The sequence below is a fragment of the Neomonachus schauinslandi genome, chromosome 5 (genome assembly GCF_002201575.2).
Source record: "Neomonachus schauinslandi chromosome 5, ASM220157v2, whole genome shotgun sequence".
Taxonomy (NCBI): domain Eukaryota; kingdom Metazoa; phylum Chordata; class Mammalia; order Carnivora; family Phocidae; genus Neomonachus; species Neomonachus schauinslandi.
Genome location: NC_058407.1, coordinates 100,700,201 through 100,722,268, shown reverse-complemented (window position 1 = coordinate 100,722,268; position 22,068 = coordinate 100,700,201). Strand labels below are relative to the sequence as shown.

Below are 22,068 nucleotides of genomic sequence, written 5' to 3'. Positions count from 1 at the left end.
GGTGGCTCAGAGGGTTAAGCGTCTGCCTTTGGCTCAGGTCGTGATCTCCAGGTCCTGAGATCTCCACGTCGGGCTCCTTGCTCAGCGGGGAGCCTGCTTCTCCCTCTCCCTCTGCCTCTCCCCCTGTTTGTGCTCGCGCTCTCTCTCAAATGAATAAATAAAATAAAATAAAAAAGAGGACCTCACGAGGACCTCTTTTTCTCACCACTTCACTGTAATCTTGATCATAATGCATTATTCGCCACCTGCTTGGAAGCGGTATTGTCCTGGGTTATGCTCAGCAGTGAGCATCAGTCAGGGAGGACTTTTGGCCCGGACAGGCTTCCAAATGCCCTGCTGCAGTGGCCCGGGCAGCCTGTTGTAATGGGCACTAGGCAAATAGACCCGTGCAGAAGATTACCAGTGGTGCGCTCACTTTATGCAGGAGCCAGATTCCTGGAAAGTTGCCCTCAGGTTGAATCCTACTGGGGCAAGATTCCAGACTATGAATCCATAGGAGTTGCTGCCCTGCCAGACACACAGATGGCACCCTTTAATTAATTTTATCTTTATATCTCTAAATTTTTTTTTTAAGATTTTATTTATTTATTTGAGAGAGAGAATGAGATAGAGCGTGAGAGGGGGAGGGTCGGAGAGAGAAGCAGACTCCCTGCTGAGCAGGGAGCCCGACGTGGGACTCGATCCTGGGACTCCAGGATCATGACCTGAGCCGAAGGCAGTCGCTTAACCAACTGAGCCACCCAGGCGCCCATCTCTAAATATTTTCTCTACATTTAATTTTATATTTACTTCTGTTTTTCCTGATTATAAAAGAATGACCTTTTTGTTGTCAAAAATTCAAATTGAGGGGGCACCTGGCTGGCTCAGTTCGTAGAGCATCCAACTCTTGATCTCTGGCTGATGAGTTCGAGCCCCACCCTGGGTGTAGAGATTCCTTTAAAAATTCAAATTGGGAAAATATATAACTTAGAAAGGGAAAGTCCTTATCATGATACAAATTCCTTCCATATTTTTTCCTATGCTTATACAAATGTATAGTAATCTAAAACAGATACTCTGAATTTTTTATTTAATTTGTATCAATATAGGTTCATAGTCATATTCATAATGACTTTTTCCTCCGTTTTATATATCCTGCCATATTTATGCATAAGAGTCTAACTCATTCTTTTTAAAGACATACATAGTATTTCATTGTGTGGATGAAATGCACTCCGGAGAACATGTTCTATGAGAGAAACTCCCAGAAATGCACTTATTAGGTAAATGGATGAGAATATTTTAAATTTTAATAGATAATTGCCAAATTGTCCTTCAGAAAAGATTGTAGTAATCTGGGTACATCTGGTAGTAACTTACATTTACATTCCCACCAAGTGTATGAAAATGTTTGTTTTTCCACATCATCACCAACATTGAATATTATCAGTCAGTTGAATCTTTGCCGCCAGTGTAATGGGGACACGCATTTTTCTGCATGGGTTTTTTTCTGTTGGGTTCACTTTAAAGACCTCTGTGTATATCAGAGAAATCAGTCCTTTGTCCCATGCGTTGCAATCTTTTTTCTCATTTGTCTTTGTCTTCTGACATTTATGGTGGCAGTGCAAGCCGTGGCTAGCGCACGGGCTCTGACGGCCGACTCCAGCTTCCTCCCTAACAAGCTAGCCAAATGAACAGAATTGCGTTACTCAATCTCTGGCTCCCCGTCTGTAAACTGAGGAATCAGAACAGCACTTAGCTCATGAGATTGTTACAAGACTGACATGAGTGCAGGCATATAAAGTGCTCAGCCTATGCTTGCATGAAATAAGCACTATAGGGGTATATGCCATGATGATGATGATGATGATGATGCATTCAAATAGTTCTAATTTTATGCAGTCAAATTTATTGATCCTTTATGGTTTCTGATTTCCTGTCATGATTATGAAGGCTTTTCTCCATCTAAGATTAGAAAAATACTCAGGGCACCTGGGTGGCTCAGTGGGTTAAACAGTGGACTCTTGGTTTCAGCTCAGGTCATGCTCTCAGGGTTGGGAGATCAGGTCCCACTTTGGGCTCATGCTCAGTGTGGAGTCTTCTTGTCCCTCTCCCTCTCCCTCTGCCCCTCTCCCCACTCTCTCTCTCAAATAAATAAATAAAATCTTTTTAAAAAAGAAAGAAAAATATTCACCAAGGGTACTATTGAAAAGAGTCTTTTTTTTTTTTTTAAGATTTTATTTATTTATTTGACAGAGAGAGACACAGTGAGAGAGGGAACACAAGCAGGGGGAGTGGGAGAGGGAGAAGCAGGCTTCCCGCTGAGCAGGGAGCCCGATGCGGGGCTCGATCCCAGGACTCTGGGACCATGACCTGAGCCAAAGGCAGACGCTTAACGACTGAGCCACCCAGGCGCCCCTGAAAGGAGTCTTTCAATATGAATCCCCCCTCCCCCATTTTGCTCTCTTGTAAATTAATTTGGCTGTTCGCATACCAGGATTTTTTTTCAGGAAGATAATTTAATTTAATTTTGCTTAAAATGGAGGTAAAAGTCCAAAATCAAGGTGTCAGTGGGCCTTGCTCCCACCAAAGGCTCTAGGGAAGAATCCTTCCTTACTTCTTGTATCGTCCAGGGGATGTTAGCAATCCTTGGCATTCCTTGGCATAAGTCCAATCTCTGCCTCTGTTTTTACATGGCCATCTTCCTTCTGTGTGTCTAAGCCCCTGTTTTTTCTTCTCCCCCCACCCAGTTTTATTAAGAAATACTTGACATACATCTCTGTATAAGTTTAAGGCATACGGCATGGCATGATGGTTTGATTTATATATATTGGGAGATGACCACCACAATAGGCTCAGCTAACATCCATCCTTCCCATGCAGTCTGTCTTGGTCTCTGTGGTGCAGGGGGGTGCTTCAGCTTTACCCCATGTCTTATTCTTGAATAGTTGTTAGCTGTTCTTCTTGTGAGAGGGAGTGAAGTCAGGAACAACCTAGATCACCATCTTGGTGACATCACTCCTCAGGAGTTTTTTAAAAGGGGAGACCTACAGCATTTAGAGTATGCGCAATGACCAGGTCGGGTTGTCATTATGGTGACTTGGTTTGGGGAATGGACTGTGCTAGCTTGCAGTTTTATGTCTAAAGAGTGGGCCTGGCAGGTCATACCACCCCTCCCTCATAAACTAAACAACTTCTACTTGTCAGAAGTGCCAGCTCCATGCCAAGGTCCCCACCCTGGAGGAGTTCACAGTCCAATGAGAGAACAGAAGCGTTATCAGAGGGAAGGTGTCATCAAACGCCTTATGCTGAAAATAACACCCTTGATGGAAGGAAGAGCTTATTGGGTAGATAGCAAGGAGGGGGACAGAGGACATTCCAAACAGCAGGGACAAGACGTTCAGTCACTACTCTACAAATATGTACCTGCCTCCAAAGCATCAGACTCTCTTGCTACCACTGCACAAAGGCACAGAGATCGGGAGGACAACTGTAGCATTGGAAAGAGGTGGGGGATGGAGAGTAGCTAGAGGCCAGATCACAGAGCATCAGACTCAGAATTCTTGTCCCAGTTCTAGAACTTCACTAGTCAGGTAGCCTTAAGAAAGTGGCTTCCCTCCTCTGGGGCTCATTTTGCTGGTCCTTAATGTGCAGCCTCAGCTTATGTCCTTAGGCAGCTATGGAAATTCTGTAAGATTACGCATGTGTAAACATTCTGTCCCGTGCAAAGTAAATATTTGACACCCTTAGGGCCCTTTGAGATGCTAATTAATAACTGGAGTGTTTCCTACCTAGGGGGCTTCGCTGTGGGTTCAGCCTGTCTGCATTCCCCGGGGGCTCCTGTACCTGCTTCCAGCTGGATCCCAACCTCTTTGTCCACAGCCCGCCCTGGTTTCCTGAATCCTGATTCCTGCCTCTCCTAGTCTTTTTGTTGACCCAGGTCCCGACTCCAATACTCTTTGACCCTGACAAAGATACTCCACAGGAAGGTCTGAGCCTCCTCCCCTGATAGGTTGTAGCAGATTAGAATTTGCCCCCGCCCCCCCCACCCGGTACCTACTGTGTCCCTTTGGCCTGTTTTTCCCAGACATTTGTATAGGCACCTCTCCATCTCTGGCAATTCTACCATCTGCCCATGAATAAGCGTTAAAGACATGCAGGTAGGGCAGATGAGCATCTTCCAGCCAGACCTCAACTTCTCTCCACACCACTAGAGCCCAGTGAACTGCATCCTCTTAGAGGTCTGAAGACCACTGCAGAATGCAGCACCCTGCAATCTTAGTCCTGTGCAGAGAGCACTGAAAGGTACCTGGCCAGTAGGGAAAGGGCCCTTGATAGAAGTTAGGGAAACTTGTGCTCCACTTGCAGCCCTGTCTAGTTGTGGGAACTTGGACAAGTCCCTTGCCTGCTCTGGTCTTCAATTTCCCCGTTTATACAACGAGAGGGCTGGCCATAGGGCTGTCCTGTTACAGACAGACGTTTGCAGGGTTTGAAGTTAAACGTCTTTGGGTGGGGCTGCACTTCCCAGTGAGAAGCATTTCCCACCACTTTTACCACTGAAGGCATCTGAATTTGTGTTCTTTGCTGCTCCCCAATCCTGGCTCTTGGGAAAGGAGCCAACAGCCCCTGGCCTTTTTGGCACCATTATTTAAGAGGCACAACACTGCATTGGCTACCCAAGGGAAGAGGTACGTACAGAACAGATCAGGCTAAGTTACCTCACCTTTTGGAGGTCAACCTTGACCCAAGATGCAAACAGTGAAGCAGTCACTGGGTTTCCCAAGGCCTGTGGTCCTCATGGCAACAAGAAATCTTTCATCCTTTTCTCCCACACTTACTAGGAGGCTGGCCTGGCTTCACAGGACCTGCTCAGAAGGACCCAGCACCACAGAGGGTCCCCACTTGGTTTAGTGCTCTGCTGACGCCATCTTGAAATTCTCAATAATTTTGAACTTGGGACGCCACATGTCCATTCTGTACTGGGCCCAGCAAATTACTGTGGGCTACATTATACCCATTTGGCAACCTTTTATCATGTGTCTCTCCCATTAGGGTACTGGTTCCTAAGACAGATTCTGTAATCACCAGAGGAAGAACATTCTGAAGGATTTTTCTTACCCTTCAAGGTCCAGCTGAGATGGCATTGAAGCCCATGAGGTCTCCTCTGATGTCCCCAGTGGATGCTCTCCTACTTTCCCACTTTGTCTTTATCTCACATGGCACCCATCCCTCTCTACAATTTATCACAAACTCCCCGTCGGAATGAGTCATCTCCACAGTATGCCCTCTGTGCTTTGACTTGCCCCCAGTAGATGCCCAGTAAGTGTTTGCTGCCTGACTGGAGAGCAAACAGAGCTATCTCCTCGGTACAGAGTATGGAGCACTGCACACAGTGGGTGCTCCGTGTTGCTGACTCATCCATGGAGCAGGCCAGGTAGTTACACCCCATGGCCAGGCCTCTGTGAGGCTACACGGTGAGGCTAGAACCCACGAGGTCCAGAGCGGGACTGCTCAGTTACGGGGTCTCCTGGTGGGGAGGTGGGAGCAATTTATCCCCTACGCACCCCTGCTGTTCCGAAGTGCCCGCAGGCGCCATTGTATTAAGAACACCAGACATTTGCAAAGCACTTCAGAGTTGGCAAGCTACTTTCATAGACATTATCCTCAAACCGTCCTGTAAGTCAAGACAAACACTTCAGTACCAATGATGTGGTGGTTGTTTCAACCTTGTTTTCTTTTACTGTTCATTGTTCGTTTTCTTTTGCTGTTCATCTATGTTCATTGAGGAAAAATAAGAAAATGCAGAGAATGCAAAAAGGGAAAGAATACTAGAGATGACACTGTTCATATTTAGTCCATAGCTTCTTAGATTCACCTAAAAATAGAATAGCACTAAACACTGTTTCGCAATCACGTGATTCCCATTTTTCACAGTTGGCTAACGGAGGTCCCGGGGACCCATAGCGATTGAGGGGCAGCGCTGAAGCCTGACTCCAGGGGTCCTCAGAGGCCAGTATCCATATCCTGGAACCCAGCTGCTGTTCCAACTCCAAAGGGGCCGGAGAGATTGATTGCCCCTATTTGATGGCTGTTAGGAAAGGAACCCCAGCAACAAAGTGATTGCCCTATTGGGCTGAGGGGAAAAGACACCAAAACTGTCCCTGTGCCCCACAGTTCAGCAGGGGTGAGGCTGGGCGGGGCCCGGTGGCCCCGGAGCTCCTACCGCTGCAGAAGTGGACTTTGCCTTGAGGTAAACAGTCCCAGGGATGACCGGGGTCGGCTCTCGGGCAGGGGGCCCAGAGGAAGCAGGTGCCAAGTGGCAGGATCGAGCCCGTATACGACTGACCCCAGAGAGCAACTGGATATCTGTTTGGTAGCCTTGACCAGCCCGTGCTCTTTGTATCTTTAGAAGGGAGCGAGGGACAGTGGTGACCCAGCAACCCCCTCATTGCCCTGGGGCATTGCCCCGAGCTGTTGAAAGGGTCCTTCCAGGCTGGGTCTGGGCCCGCGGCTCAGGGCAGGGCTAGCCGGCTTGCCTGCCTGCCCTTCCTCCCCCCCTCCTTCCTTTCTTCTTCCTTCCTTCCCCAGCACACACTACCGGTCAGATACTGTGTCCGGCACCAGAGGAAAGGCTTCCTCAGAGATCCGGCCTTCCAAAGCTAGACAAGAGGCTTACAGAACAACACAGTGGTTAAGAGTTAGAGCTCTAGCCTCAGACAGACCTGGCTGTCTGTCTGGGTTCAAATTTGGACTCCGCTCTCTCTAGCTGTGTGACCCCACGCACGTTACCTAGTCCCTCCGAGCCTGCGCTTCTCCCATAAGGCTTCTACGAGAAGGGAGAAGATGCATAAAAACACTCAGAAGAGTGACTGGGACGCGGTGAGTTCTGAACAGATGCAGCTATTAAGAGAGAAGCTGTGAATCTGGAAAACTTCTGGAGTTTGGGCCGTTTAACATGTTCAGCACCCACGGTGAATCTAGTTCTAGAGCATGTCGGGGGGCTGGGTGAGAACCAGCCTGGACCCACTGGACATTTTTGCTAAGGGTTTGGCAGATTTTGGCAGAGGTTCATTCCTTCCACATCTGTAGACTGGACCATGCTCTAGCTCCTCACAATGGAGGGGGGGGGGTCCTCTCGTTCTACAAAGGAGGAAGCTGAGAAAAAGGGAGGTTCCAGGACCGGCCCCAGGCCACAGAGAGAAAAAATGGCAGCCAGGCTCAGTTCCGATCCAAGCTCAAGGCCAACCATTTCCCCAGCCCCTGGCCCATGGCGTCAGAGCCCTCGCTCAGAGTGCAGAAGTTGGGACGGTAAGAATGTGTGATTTTGCACCTCCCTTCCACATTCAGATCCTGAGGACGGAAGGGAGAGCAGGTGTGAGACGCCAGGCGAGGTCTGCGGGGTCTGCAGGGCCTGATGGCAGAGCGGGGCTCCCGGGGCTCGGGCTGCAGCTCTCCCCGGCAGGCTGGCAGGCCAGAAGTGAGGCCGCCACCTCTTTGGACTGGGTGACGCTGTCAGGGGGCAGTGACGCAGGGCTGGCGGACCCCTGATGGGGGATTCCACCCTGGCTGGGATCCCTGGGACTCTGCTCCGGGGACTCCTGTCTATCCTGATCGCATCTGCTTCTGGGGCTGCAGTGAGTGTAACAGCATCATTCCCTGCCGGCAGCCGGTCTCATCTATGCCAGGACCCAGGCAGTGGGACCGCAGGGACAGTAGACACACACACACACACACACGCACATGCACACACACGCACGCACACACACACACGGGTGTGCGCTAAAGCTGTAGGGAGGACGGAGGCGGTCAGGAGTCGACATGCCCATGTAAGGGGCTCCATAGAAGAGAGAAACCTGGGGAGCACAGCTCACCATGCTTCTGCCTCTCAAGCCCCATCTGAATGAATATGGGGTGACAAGTGCATCATTCATTCATTCAGCCTGCCGGGCTACAGCAGTGAACAAGACAGAGTCCTCGTTCCCATGAGGTTGATCTGCTGGGGTGGGACTGAAAAGGTCTTTTTCATCTCCTGGCTTCCCCCCCTTTATACACTTTATTCTCTGCTAAGCCTTGTCATTTTAGGGGATTAGGAGAAGAGGGATATGGGGAAGACAGGGATCTCTGCTGTCTCCTAGATGCCTGGCACATGATAGGGACCGAAAACGTTTGTTGAACTGAACTGAGTAGGAATCTTGGCAGGCTCTCCCGGCAGGCCTGGGTGGGGTGGGAAATGCACCACCTTCCCTTTTCCCACCTCGCTGACAGATAGGATCTGCTTCATGAGGTCTCCTCACCTGGACTGTCGCCAGAGATTGTGGCCTCAGCTCTTACTGCTTCTTATTCTAATTGCCTGAAATCCCAAGGAAATCATCCTCACCTTTGAGAAGCGTATCATCTAGTGGGGACAGGGGCGCCTGGGTGGCTCAGTCGTTAAACGCCTGCCTTCGGCTCAGGTCATGATCCCAGGGTCCTGAGATGGAGCTGCACGTCAGGCTCCCTGCTCAGTGGGAAGTCTGCTTCTCCCTTTCTCTCTTTCTCCCTCTGCCCCTCCTCCTGCTGTGTGCACTCTCTCTCAAATAAATAAAATCTTTTTAAAAATGTATAATCTAGTGAGGACCTTAAAAACTCGCACACACCGTCATGTGGAATGTTGATATTTTGCTTTATGATTCATGCCAATGCTTCCAGGGACTATATGGTGTCGTGGGTAAGCACCCAGGCTCCAGAGCCTGCCTGGGTTCAAATCCCAGCTCTAATACTTAGCAGCTATGTGAGCCCGGGCAAAGTTACTGGATCGTTCCTAGTCTCGATTTTCTCCTCTGTAAGATAGGTGTTGTTAAAAGCATCCAGTCACAGAAACAATACGCAAGGGTCCAGCACCGAGCTTAGAGGACAGTAAGCACTAACTGTGGCAATTTGGTAGCATGGTGTAGACCAGTGGCCCTCCAGCTTGAGCTCGTGGGAGAATCCCTTGAAAACACAGATTGCTGGGTTCTGCCCCCCACTTTCTGATTCAGTAGGTCTGGGCTGGACCCTGAGAATTTGCATTTCTCACAAGTTCCCAGGCGCTGCTGCTGCTTCCCCAGGGACCACTGTGAAAGAAACACCCGTATCGAAGAGAGAATATCGGTTTAGGATTTTGACACTAGGACCATCCCGTTGTATACAGGGCTTTGGGCAGATGATTTCGTAGAGCCTCGATGACTTCACCTATAAAACGGGACTGTTACCACACACTTCTGGGTTGAGGGGGTGTCTGGCCTACAGCATTATTATTATTGTTCACATTTTAGCTCAATTTCTTGGCCTTTGAAAGACGAAGAGGCTTGCAGTGAGTGGAGATGGGTGGGGTAAGTCTGGGGAATGCTGTGGAGAACCCCAAAGTCAAAGTGGGGCCTAGAGCAAATGCCAGATGGGTCTGGAAGCCCCAGAGCAAAGTGCTAATTCAGGAAGTACTCTCGTTGAGGGCATTGGGAGAGAGCAGAAAAATTCTTTGGAAATTTCTATGTGGCAAAGCCATGATTAACTTTGGACCCTAACTGAGATGACAGTGTTTCCTGAAAGCCACTGACAAGGTGACCTCTTCCAGGGGAGGTGGAAAATCCTTCCTAAGAAAGAGCAAACAGGCCCCATGGGGTTCCTATCACAACCCCTATGCCTTCCTGTCCCTCCCTGCACACTCTCTTCCTTTTATATATAGCCCCCTTTTGTTAGAAAGCAACCCTGTCACCTCCTGAACTCACAGAGGGATCAAAAGCACTTGGGCTCCTGGCCCCTGGCAGGTGGAGCTAACCCCGGGCTCCCGGAGCTATTTCCTGGAGTGGGGGGCCCTGGTGGACAACAGTGGTACTGCAGACCTTCCCGCTTTGGGTAGAGGGGGCTCTGCCCACGTGGCGGGTGTTCCCGCTCTAAAGCCCGGGTTTGCAGCCTGGGCCAAGGGCTGGAGCTTCTCAGCAAGCCTGTGCCCAAGGCTTGGAGATTTCTGGGTCAGTTGGGTATTATTACCGGAAGAGCATGCGAGACACCCGACCCGAGGTGGTTTAGAGACTGTTGATTTGTAAGAGTGAAATCCACTGCTCTTGGCACGGCCAAGCCCTCAGTCAGAGCGCCTGCCCCAGACGGAGGCCACAGGGGTCTGGGCCTTCGCAGGTTTTGGCCTGAATATCAGTGGCAGCTTCCAATCTGAGTCATTCACTCCCTGAGGCTGGATACCAGCCAGGGGGAAAGGGCTATCCCTGATCGGGGGCTTTTCTTTTAAAGGCAGATTCATTGTCCAAACACTACCCCCTTCGCCCAGAAGTCCTCGTGTGCAAAATCTCACCCTCAAACAGCAGTTCTTTTTACCTTTTCAGAAAAAAAGTTCTTTCAGAAAAGAAGTTCAATGTTATCATCCTTTACTGTGCTTTGAATGCGAGCAAGTCACCGAGCTAGGCACTGAGGGGACCCCGGTATACTGAAGATGAAATCCCTACCGTAAAGTAGGTGGCTGCAGGTGCCGTCTAGAGAGGTCTCAACAAAGCCTAGGCCAGTACGGAGCCCGGCAGCCTTTGCCCAGGGTCTGGGCAGAGCGTGCCCAGGGACAGGTTCTAGAAGGGAGGGGGGGCTTGTGGGGTGGAGAGGGCTTGGGAAAGAAAGGCCTTTCGTCCTAGAGCCGAGCCGGAGCAGGCCGGGAAGGGTGGGTGTGTTCAGGGAACAGTGAGTAATCTGGCGTGGCCCAGGGCTGCTGAGCGTCGCTGCGCCTGGCACGGGCCGAGTGAGCGATCATAAGTAAAGGTTAGCTCTCTGCCCCCTCCTGGGCTAGAGAGACGGTAGACAGAGGCCAGCTGCGAGGGCCTGCCCACTGGGTCCCAGCAGAGACCCCAGAGACCCAGCATAGGCGGGCTTGTCGGAGAATTTCCCTCCCTGACAGATGAGCCTGGGGCAGCTCGAAGGTGAGGCTCCCTGGGGTGAGGACAGAGGTTGCGGAGTGGGCAGAGAGGGGCATTTCAAAGACCCTAGAGGTTGCTGGGAAGACGAGCGATGCCTTCCTTCGCAATTTGGGCTGGGACAGGCCCTGAGTCACAACATATTATTTAAAACGCCTCTAGGCCCACAGGTGCAAGTATAATCCCGAGTGGGAGAGATTGCTCTCTCATCTCTTTGAATACTTTACAGTTTTCAAAGCCCACTCACCCACTTTATCTCATTGATCTTTTTAACAGCAGCTTTGTGCTAAACAGGGCAGACATTACTCCCATTCCACAGATGGAGAAGCTTCTACTTTGTTTTAACCATTGGCCTTGTTACAGTGAATGTTTGTTTTTGTCTCAAATTTTTTATTATTATTATTATTTTTAAAGATTTTATTTATTTATTTGACAGAGAGAGAGACAGCGAGAGAGGGAACACGAGCAGGGGGAGTGGGAGAGGGAGAAGCAGGCTTCCTGTTGAGCAGGGAGCCTCATGCGGGGCTCGATCCCAGGACCCTGGGATCATGACCTGAGCCGAAGACAGACGCTTAACGACTGAGCCACCCAGGCGCCCCTCAAATTTATTATTATTTGTTAGATAGTTCAAACATTTAAATGGTTCAAAACTCAAAAGGTATGGATACAAGTCTCTCTCTCAACCCTACCTTCCCCCCTGCCTGGGTCACCTCTTGCCAGTTTGAACCCAAACCTTTTGACCTTGAGGCTAGTACCCTCAGGGACACTGCAGGCTCAGGAAAGCCTAAAGGCAAGTTTCACTTGCTAAGGGTGTTTTACCTCCTCTTAGCAAGGGTGCATATGTATCCTTGGGGACAAATTGTCTTCTTTCCTTTAGAAAGATCCACATCTTTAATTTTCCAACCTAAACTGCTTGGAGGCAGGGAGGATGCCTTCAGCTTCTGAGAGATGGTGGAGTGGGGATTAACATTATAGGGTCTGGCACATAGAAAACTGGGATACAAACTGTGCTGTGTGACCTTGCGCAAGTTGCTTGGGCTCTCTGAGCCTCCAGTTTTTCAACTACAAAGATCATGCCCTCACCAATTTCCCAGGGTTCTTGTGAGGACTCAGTAAGATGACTCATGTCCCATGTTCAACCCTGTGCCAGGCGCGAGGTATGCACTCTGTCAGTGGGAGCAGGGAACTGAGTTTGTGCACAGTACGACAAACCCTAGGCACCCTTTCCCAAACTTAATTCTGACAGAGGGCTAGGGATCTTGGGAACCTAATTAAAGGCACATTGACATAGTAGGCCACCCCAATCCAAACACTTGAGCAAATCATTCTTGCTGGGCTGGGATCCACCCTTTCCCAAACCAGCCTTCCAAAGGTCTGGCTCATCCCCATCTGCTTTTCAGGAGAGGCCTGACCTTTCTGGATAGTCAGTCATTTTGAGACCAACAGAAGGGCCAACGGGCAAGGGCTCCTCTAGGCCTCTTTTGTCTGTAGCCTTGAGTACGAGCGGATACACAGGAAGATGATACACACATACGGCTTTTCTCAGGGCTGACAGTAATGACTCACTGGAGGGTCACCAATGCCCTTGAGCTGCCTGGGGCAAAGTGACTCACTGGATCTGCCTCTGGGCCTTGCTCCACAGCTGCCTGGCCTCTGCCTCTCGCAGGAGAACGTCCTCAACCCCTGAGACTCTCAGACACGGGGCTTCCCCACTCCTACCTCACTCTGTGTTCAGAGGGACCCTCCACATCTCACAGATGAGAAAAGCAGCCCCGTGGTGGCGATCGGCTTGCTCATACCACCAGCTTGTAGCAGACCCAGGATTTGAACCCAGGGCCCGGGTGCCCTCTGTGATACCCCCCTGGCTGCCACAAGGCCCTGCCTCCCAGCCTGCTCCTTCTCCGCAGGGCACTCCCTGCCGGCCTCAGGCTCCCGGTCCTGAACACGCCGTGGCTTTGGGGTGGGACCGTTACTTACCCCTTTGAAATCTTGTTTCTATGAAAGGACAGAATGATCTCTTGGAGCCTGTGGTTCCCACTGACCATGATGTCAGTTAACAATGTAAAAATGTGTTTACTTTTCTGTTAAAAGAGGCATTCCTTTCCTATCCGACTCCAGTTTTGAAAAGCAACAGAAGAGCTTTGTGCAGTGGCAGTATCGTAGCCAACGAGGTTTATCCGAGGCGCGATTATTGCTAATTGAAAAGCAACAGAAGTGTAGGTCAACAAGGATGAAGGGACACATAATTGTGTGGCCGAACAATGGAGCAATCGGTGACTTCCAGGGATGGAATCCACACCAGCCTAGGGAGCTGGGACCTGGCAAGACAAGCAGGGTGACAGGGAAGTCTGAGGGGAAACAAGAGGGAAGGACAAGGAAGAGAGAAGAAATGATGTGCTGCGGCAGGCCCAGGAGGCGGGCAAACCGGGAAACCTACGGAGTGGATCTGGGCTGTCCCCCAAGCCCCCGGCTCCATCCCTCCTCAGCAAAACCATGCCCTCTTGGTGTCCAGAACCACGCGGTGCTCCAGCATGGGACTCTGGATCCACCCCCACCTGCCCCCACGCCCACCCCTGCTCCAACTTCCTACCAACCCCAACTCTCCTGGTGTTCAGGTGTCATTGGCTGGCCAGGTTTTGATGTGTCACCTTTCCCACAGGTATCAGCATTTTATTTATTTATTTATTTTTATTTTTTAAAGATTTTATTTATTTGACAGAGACAGACACAGCGAGAGAGGGAACACAAGCAGGGGGAGTGGGAGAGGGAGAAGCAGGCTTCCCGCGGAGCTGGGAGCCCGATGCGGGGCTCGATCCCAGGACCCCGGGATCATGACCTGAGCCGAAGGCAGGCGCTTAACGACTGAGCCACCCAGGCGCCCCAGGTATCCGCATTTTAAACAGGGACTCTGGAATCTCTGGGTCCCGCCTGTCCTCAGGTAGAGGCGGAGGGGTTGAGTGGGGTGGGATGGAATAAGACAGAAGATCCTGAGAGGGTCATGGAAAGACAGATCCCAGCCTGAAGGAAAACATAAGAGCTTGGCGTTCTCTTTCCTTTGGGGAGAAACAAAGACGGAATGAGTTCCGTCTCCCCATAGCCTCCCCGGCTCCAGAGATGGGATTTTCCTCTTCTGCCATAGATGTGGAAACTGAGGCCCAAAGCGCCAACCGCCGAGGCAGAACGGGGCTCAAAGGCTGAGAGTGCTAACCCCCAGGCCCTGCTCTGAGGAGCCAGATGAAAGGGGCCAGGAGCTGGGGCGAGGGCATGTGGGTTGGAGGGAGGGGAGGCTCGGGCAGACAGGCCTTGCAGGCTGCAGCAAGGGGCCAGGGGCCGCCCCTGGCCAAGGCCAGAGGAGGGAACAGGCAAGAGCCAGGGATTCCCAAGTCCCGAGAAATATAAATGACTCACGCTGGGTGGCTCTGCAGGCCAGCCCAGCCCAGCCCACATTCCCGGGCCTTTGTTCCCAGCCAGCCTGGGCCCGGCCTTAAAGGGCCAGCTCCTAGGGCACCAGCCAGGCCACCCGGCGCCACCCCCACCCTCCTCTTTAATCCTGACCCTTCGCGGCGTTGCTCCTGGACTCCGGGCTGTGGGTATAAAGGGTGCCATCCCGCAGGATTTAGGGGTTCATCCAGTTGAATTCTCAAGCTGTAGGGAAGGGCCGTCAGGTCATTTCATCCATTCCTCTGCCTCTGCCCCTAAACTGGCCAAGAAGGATTAAGAAAATCCTTGTCCCGCTTTGAAAAGATGTTACCACGAGGGGGCCCTTTTTTTTAAAGATTTTTTTTTTTTAAATTCATGAGAGACAGAGCGAGAGAGAAAGGCTGATGGAGAAGCAGGCTCCCAAGGAGCAGGGAGCCCGATGCGGGACTCGATCCCAGGACCCTGAGATCATGACCTGAGCCGAAGGCAGACGCTTAACCATCTGAGCCACCCAGGCGCCCGAGGGGACCCTTTTCAAAGCAACTTCTTCCTGAGTCTCAAAGCATCTCCCCTCTAACACCATCCCCCAGGCTGCGGCGTGGGCTAGAGGCCCCTCTCCCGGGAGGAAGGGGGGGAGGGGGAGTGGGCAGCGGGTGTCTCTGTTATCGCCCCACCCCACCCCGGGCCCTGTCAGTATTGGTTTTTCCTTGAGCTCTCATTTGACGCACGTGTTTGCTGGGTTTGGGGTTGGCCCAGCCAGACTTGCGAACCCGGCTCCCCGTGCTGGGCCTCCGAGGGCTCCGGTTCCGGGCCAGTCCGGTCCTGCCCGCGGATTCCTCAGGGGGGAAACACCGTTCCGGCGCCAGCACCCCCGGGGTGCCCCCAGGAACTTCTTTGGACCTCGTACGCCACCATGTGGACACTCTGGGGATCGGGAGCCCTCTGCGGCTTCGAGGGGGCCCCCTGCGGCCGTGCCCACCGCCACCCAACCAGACACTGAAAAAGCATCCTTAGCTAGAAAATAGCCCCGAATTAGCACAAGTCAAAATAAGAGCAGGCCCTAGGTTAGAGGGGAAAAGATAGGCCTGTACCCTCTTCTGCTCACTTTGATTCATACATCCTCTATGAAACAAGGGCTTTCTTAGAGCCGTTTAACAACAGAAGCCTAGCAGCTCTGTTAAAACTTAGAGCAGAATTTTTTGTTAAAGCTTGGGAAGATCTTTGTGTCCCCAAGTAAACTACCCCCTCTATCCCCCAGCCCCTCACACACTTTTTGGGCAATGCTCAGAACACAACACTAGAGCTTTGGGTTTCAGGTTTGGTCCACTGTTCATAGGCAGATTTTAAAAGAAGGGGTCTCCTTTGATGCTTACGCAGTAATTTCAAAGTTTCTCAAATCTTGAACTGAGAGCCGGCTTTGGAGGGAGCAGAAAGTGCAAAGCCTCTAGCTACCAGGCATAGTGGGGGGTGGGATAAGGAGAGGAGGAGTGGGTATGGCCTACGGGAAAATCCATGGGCTGGGAAGCCTGCTCACAGTTGTTCCCCACTCAGAAGCACTTTGAACTGTGATGAGGCCTGGGGGCTGCTCCACAGACTCTGTCACTTAATAAGTGTCCTTTGTATCCAGGACAAACCTGTACCAAATGGGCTAGAACCACAGGCTGTAGCTTTGAGGTCTTTGTGGGGTACTGGCCTTCGCATCCCTGGTCCTAACCAACCAGGCCAGCAGGCTCCAGATAAACCCAGCATCCAGAAGGAGCTTCCAGAACCCTCTGGGACCTGCCCCATCCACCCAACCATCCAACCATCCATCCACCGCCCCCACTCAATAGATAATTTCTGTGGTCATCTGTGGGGTCAGTTTCCCTACCTCCAGGCTGTGACATCTTTCAAAACTCCCCCTTCCTCTCCTTTCTCACTTGTCCCTTGTCATCCCGACCCCAAATCAGACCATAATCTTTCAATGGGTCTCCCTGCTTCTGGGCCCTCCTGGGCCAATCCATCCTGAGTACCACTCCTAAATTAATCTCCCTACAACATACCCAAGTTCTCTTGAGTGACTGCAGATTGCCTGCAGCATCTGGTCTGAATTTCTGCGCCCAACCCAGAGGCCCACTCCTTATGTTCTATATCGTCACTCCGTCTTTCAGAGTTGGTGACTTCTTGAGAATACAAGCTATGTTTTATTTTTCAAAATCAAATCAAATGTAAATTACATGTCAATAAATCCTAGCCAAATAATAATTAAAAAAAAAAAAACAAATTAAATGAGGTGCTTTTCACTAGTACTCATTGCCGTATGCATCCATACACGCATCCAGACATGCATTGTGATGAGCACGGCTGTGGTCTCGGTGCCCTTGGCCACGGGGCTGAGTGGGATCCAAACACAGCTCCTGACCCATTTGCTAAGCTGTGCACCCCGCCTTGGGGCCACATCATTTTGGGAGAAGAGATGCCTTTCCCATTCCACCCAAGCCTAGAAGCTCCTCCTATTGTCTTTGAGATACCCTCCTCACAGAGGAAAATCGAGAGGCCTGAGGCCAGGCCTGGCTCAGGCAAAATAGAGAAATGAAATGAGGGTGGTACCTCTTACAAGCAGCTGAGAACTCCTCCCCACCGCCCCCTCCCCTTCTTCAGATAGATGTGGGAGACCCTAGGGAAACATAAAAGACAACATACCATCATTTCAAAGTTCAAAGGTCCGTAAGGGCTTTCTAGTCCAACTCTTTATTCTTTCAGGCCATAAAACTGAGCAGGGTGTTACTTGTCCTCGGCTCCCCACCCGGTTAAGGGAAAGCTCGAAAAGCTCTCTCCTCTTTCTAGTCTCGACTGCTTCCCTTTGGGAGCCTCCTAGGTCAGCCTGCGCTTTCTCTATTACAGCCTGGGAACCCCAACCCCGGGAGGAGCCAGCCCATCAACCTGAACCACTATGCCACTAAGAAGAGCGTGGCAGAGAGCATGCTGGACGTGGCCCTCTTCATGTCCAACGCCACGCGGCTGAAAGCAGTGCTGGAGCAGGGACCATCCTCCCATTACTACACCACCCTCGTCACCCTCATCAGCATCTCTCTGCTCCTGCAGGTGGTCATCGGAATCCTCCTCGTGGTCATTGGTGAGGACCCTAGGCCTGGAGTGGGCCTCAGTGGCCCCTGGTGGGAAGAAAAGCCCCGACTGCTTCTCTGTGCTCCCTCTGCTTTTGCCCACGCCAACGTCTCAACCGTCTGCTAACCTAGTGGTAGCCCTCCGCACCTACAAACACCCAGCTAACAACTACACAGTGAAAGCAGGCTCCCTGTCCTACCTCCTGGTCTCCCACATAGTGGTCCCTCCACGATACCTGCTGAATGACTCTCTTCACTTACTTGTAGCATAGGTCCTTATGGCCTTTTGTGTGAGCATGTATCCCCACTCTTAAGACCCGGTATAAGTGCCCAAATCCCGATTTCTTGAGGTACAGTGTGGATGCTGGCACACTGGTCAGTGAGGGAGAATATCCCTCAGCCCAATGCCTACCACCTCGCTTGCCTTCTGCCACACGGGTCGGGTGTCTGAGGTGCACGAGGGAGGTTTCGGGCTGTGGCCCCACGCTGAGCCTTTGCCCCCCACCCCCCACTGGTCCGCAGCGCGGCTGAACCTCAATGAGGTGGGAGAGCAGTGGCAGCTGAACCAGCTCAACAATGCTGCCACCACCCTGGTCTTCATCACGGTCGTCATCAACGTCTTCATTACGGCCTTCGGGGCACACAAGACGGGCTTCCTGGCTGCCAGGACCTCAAGGAATCCTCTCTGAACACAGCCTGGGACCCAGGTGAGGGAGGAGGGGAGGGCCCTGGGGCCAAGGGCTCCAAGTGACCCTTCTCCCAACTCTGGGGGTTTGGGGTAGGAGCAAGATCTTTGCAAGTAACAGGGACAAGACAGATCTGAGGCAAGGAGGGGGTCTGAGAGAAGAGCTTGGATCCGGGCCCGGAAAGGCCCCTCCTGCTGCTAACAGGGGACTTTTCCTCAGCAGTCAGGCTGGGGTTATATAGCCTGGGATGGGTGGGAGGCAGTGTGGTTAGTGCTTGGCTCTGCTCCTCTGGCAAGAGGAAAGATGCAGTCTGGGATGTCTCCCTGGCACTGCCCAGCAGCCCTTGCTACTCGAACTGTGGTCCGTGGACCAGCAGCACCACCAGCTGGAATGTTGCAGGCAACGTGGCATCTCCAGCCCCACTTCAGATCTCCTGAATGGGCACCTGCATTTGAAAAAGGTTGCTAGGGGAATTGTGTGCACAGTGAAGTCTGAGGACCGCTGGTCTGGCCTGCCCACCTCACCGTCTCTTCTCTGCTTCCTCTACAGGTCGCAGGTCTGGAACAGCTTCCGCCTCTTTCCTCCCCGCTCTGCTAGGCTGATGGGCACTTTCCACAGCCCCTGGGAGAGCTCCGAGAAGGGCAATAGAGATGCCCTTGCTCCCTACCCAGAGCATCTGAATGAAGACGTGCTATTTTACTGGTCTAAGTGAATCCCATCTTGGTCTGAGTCCTGAGCTCAGACTGGGGTACTGCCGACCTTGCTTTCTGGTAGCATCTCCCGCACCTAAGGCGTGTCTACCTAAAGCCAAGCCTGCCCAGCTTGAGGACTTCTTAATCCACCTCATTCCTTCTCTCTGACCTATCCATTCCCTCGGCTCCAGTCCTTTTTCCCTTTTTGTAAAATGGAATGATCTCTATCTATAAAGTTTTCTGCAAATCCACTATGAGTCAATGTTTATGCATCCGGGCTGCACTCTGGATGCCCTCTCCAGCTGTGTTCTGGAAAGGGCTTGCTTGACTCCCTCTTCTCTAGATCCTGCTCTGAGTCAACTTTCCTGGCTCCATATGCCTTGAGCTAGTTACCATCTGCTACATAAATGGCAGATTAGTCAATTCTGGATTGATCCATGTATATGCACAATCCTTTTTGAGAACCTGTCATAAACCTATCCTAGCTTTCAAATTAGCACCTTCCCTTGGCGTGTGCTTAAGGCATACAAACTCATTTTGATCTTTGCCTTGGCCAAATAGAATGAGCAAGATAAATTTGTACCTGTAAAGCATCAACCGGGCATCCCTAGCTCAAACAGAAATGATTTTTAGATTGTCTGCTACTTTACCACTGCTCCCCAAACCATCCTAGCCGTGTCTAACTTTCTTCCCCCAGGGCTTCCATCAACCCTTCTCTACTGGAACCACCAATCTGCACTAACCTGCTGAGCAGAAAATGCCCAGTCTGCTCTCAGACGGTGAACTCCTCAGGCAGCTCCCTACAGGGCAGGCACCAAACGAATGGTAAATGGTGGAGGGTGGTGTGGGAGGGTCCTTGGCACATCCATCAGAGGCCTGACAACTGAGGGACAGAGATGCGAACCCTAGGCCCTCAGCCCACCCCTCTCCCATCTTTATGGGAGATGAGGAAAACACATGAGCCACTTTGTTTTCTAAGAAGATGCTGTATTTAATGATTTCCCTCCCCCGCCCCCCGACACATTTCCCTACAGAGTAGGGGCCGTACCAGGGCCTCCCCCTTTAAGGCAGATGGTGTGGAGGTAACAAACGAAGGAAAGGCACTGGCCAGGGTCAGAGGGAACCTTGAGCAGGGCAGGGTAGGCTGGGCTGGCTCCTGTCATTAAGAGGATAGAGGCGGCAGAGCTGTTTGGGTTGGCTCAGGCCTACCAGTGCCACGGCCAAGGGGGACAGCGGCCCCAGAAAGAAAGCCGGCACCCTAGCCAGTCAACTGTAGCTCTCACCTATTCCCTACAGCTCTTTCCCAAAGGTGGTAGGCCTGAGCAAGGGCTGCAGGAAAAGTCAGGGCCCAAGGGGCAGGTATGGAATCCAGAAGCCACAGCCCATTAACTGGAAAGTCTCTGTCCTTCCTGATTTCTTAGAGGGGGGCAAGGATTCTCCAGAAGGTTCTCAATGGGCTCCATTCTCCTAAATGCCAAGTGTGTGCTCTTGGTGAATGCAGGGCCTACTGGGTAGACATTGGAGCTCCAAATGCTGTGACTTGGACTCTATCACAGCAGGGAACCTGGGCTCGGGACTGGCCTCCTGGGCCCTGCCGCACCCCCGTGAGTGCTTCCTCACAGCAGGAAGCCCCGTGCTCCCCTCCTTCGCTGGATGCTCGAGTGCCAGAGCCAGCGTCCAATGCACCATTGGTCAATTCAGCAGTGGCGGAAGAAAGATCCCCAGCCCCAAAGGCACCTGGGGATTTTTAGTGCAAGATTAAGTGAGTGATCGTCAGGTGTCAGGGCGGCCAGAAACTACAAAGGCCAAGGGCTATCTTCCCTGAAATGGCTCCACTTTCCAGTTCCTTCTGGCCTCACTCCCCTCCAATTGGGGAAGAGATCTCAGGGTGATGCCCTTACCTCTCCGAACCCATGGCCCTGCCCCTTCCCACCCTGTTCCCTATTCCTCCGTCTTGTCCACACCCCTTCCTCTTCTTCCGGGCAGGCTACGGCTGGGGATCTCCCTGCAGGAGGCCAAGTCTGTGGGAGAGCGGGGCTGTGGGGCCTCAAGTTTCCACTTCCCTTTCCTCCCTTCCTGCTGGATGGCCACCCTGTTCCCATCTAAGCCCAAGGCTTTCTTACATCTCCATCCTCTTTCCTCTCTGCTTCATGTTCTCCCCAAGGCTTCAGCCTACAAGTGGGCCAGGCCGGGGGCTTCTCCTCCCTCCTTCTCCACCGTGCCCGTCCTGCACCACCTCTACGCCAAACACTGGGGAATGACGAGCCCACTGCCCGCCAGCTGTCGCCCAACCGCAGGGGCATCGTGAAGATGATGCCAGTCTGTGCTTCTGGTCAGGCTGGAGTTAGCACCGCCGGGAGGGGAAGGTTAATGCCCTCCTCGGTGGCCAGCTGTTCAGTGGCTCCCTGGGAGAGATATGCGTGTCTCTGGAAGGCACGGGCTGGGGATAGAGCTGAGAACAGATCCACGCGGTGCCAGCTCCTCTGGTTATAAATGAGCTGCCAGGTCAAAGACCGAGGGACACGCTGCGCTACACAGGAGTGGGTCTGAGGTATGCAAGTGGGGACGTGCCCTAAATGCATGACTCCATCCTCATCCTCATGACTCTCTCACAGTCAAGGCTGGGTCTGGATAGGTACAGTTTTGGTTTTCTGTTAGAAAAATAAAAACCCCAATAAAATATGTCCAAGAGAAGAGTTTCCAGGTTGTGGTCACTACTCCCCAGGAGGAGCCTGGAGGGGATGCTGAATGCACCTCACAGACAGGTCGGTAGCGCGCAAACAGGTCTTTCCTTCCTTGACTGAAGTGTGCCACCTTTGCCAGGAGCCGGTCCATCTCTGTCAACTGAGTGAACGGCCCCTCCTGATCCCTCTCCCAAGGTCCTCCCTTCAGCGGCCCCCAGAGTAGAGAGAGGGGCCTTGGCAGCTGTCTGCGTGAGGCGACAGCTCTGGGTGGAGTGATGCTGCTCGCTCTGAGGCCTCTCGGGGCCCAGCCATGGCTTCTCCCCCACCACCCGCCCCCTCCTCCTCAGCAGCGAGCGGGGACACTGGGAAGCCAGTGCAAGTCAAGGAGCAGGAAGCAGTCAGTCCAGCGGGCCGCCCCTCAGGATCACCGCATCTTCATCTGACGGCGGTTCCACATGCCTCGCTTGGAATGGAAGTGATGGAAGAAATTCCTGAGGGCGAGCCGTTCCACTTCCAGGCCCGCTTGGAGGATCCTGCATGGGGGAGGGGCAGGGTGAGTAACAGAAGCACAAGAGGCA

The 22,068-nt window shown here is 52.2% G+C and overlaps 2 protein-coding genes and 1 pseudogene across 2 annotated transcripts in view; 2 read left to right on the top strand and 1 right to left on the bottom strand.

Annotated features, from left to right (window-relative positions):
- Positions 1-18,701, top strand: part of NINJ2 (ninjurin 2) — a 36,082-nt gene extending 17,381 nt beyond the window's left edge. The window contains exons 2-4 of the mRNA XM_021690615.1: positions 17,208-17,439; positions 17,951-18,135; positions 18,664-18,701. Of these exons, the coding sequence (XP_021546290.1) occupies positions 17,208-17,439; positions 17,951-18,117 (399 nt within the window). The 3' untranslated portion in view covers positions 18,118-18,135; positions 18,664-18,701. The remainder of the gene's footprint in view (positions 1-17,207; positions 17,440-17,950; positions 18,136-18,663) is intronic.
- On the top strand, positions 13,042-13,122 carry LOC123324912 (annotated as a pseudogene).
- Positions 18,702-19,795: 1,094 nt separating the features above from the next.
- The window catches only part of B4GALNT3 (beta-1,4-N-acetyl-galactosaminyltransferase 3), a 97,038-nt gene continuing 94,765 nt past the window's right edge, over positions 19,796-22,068 (bottom strand). Inside the window, exon 20 of the mRNA XM_021690560.1 lies at positions 19,796-22,023. Coding sequence (XP_021546235.1) covers positions 21,915-22,023 — 109 coding nt within the window. The 3' untranslated portion in view covers positions 19,796-21,914. The remainder of the gene's footprint in view (positions 22,024-22,068) is intronic.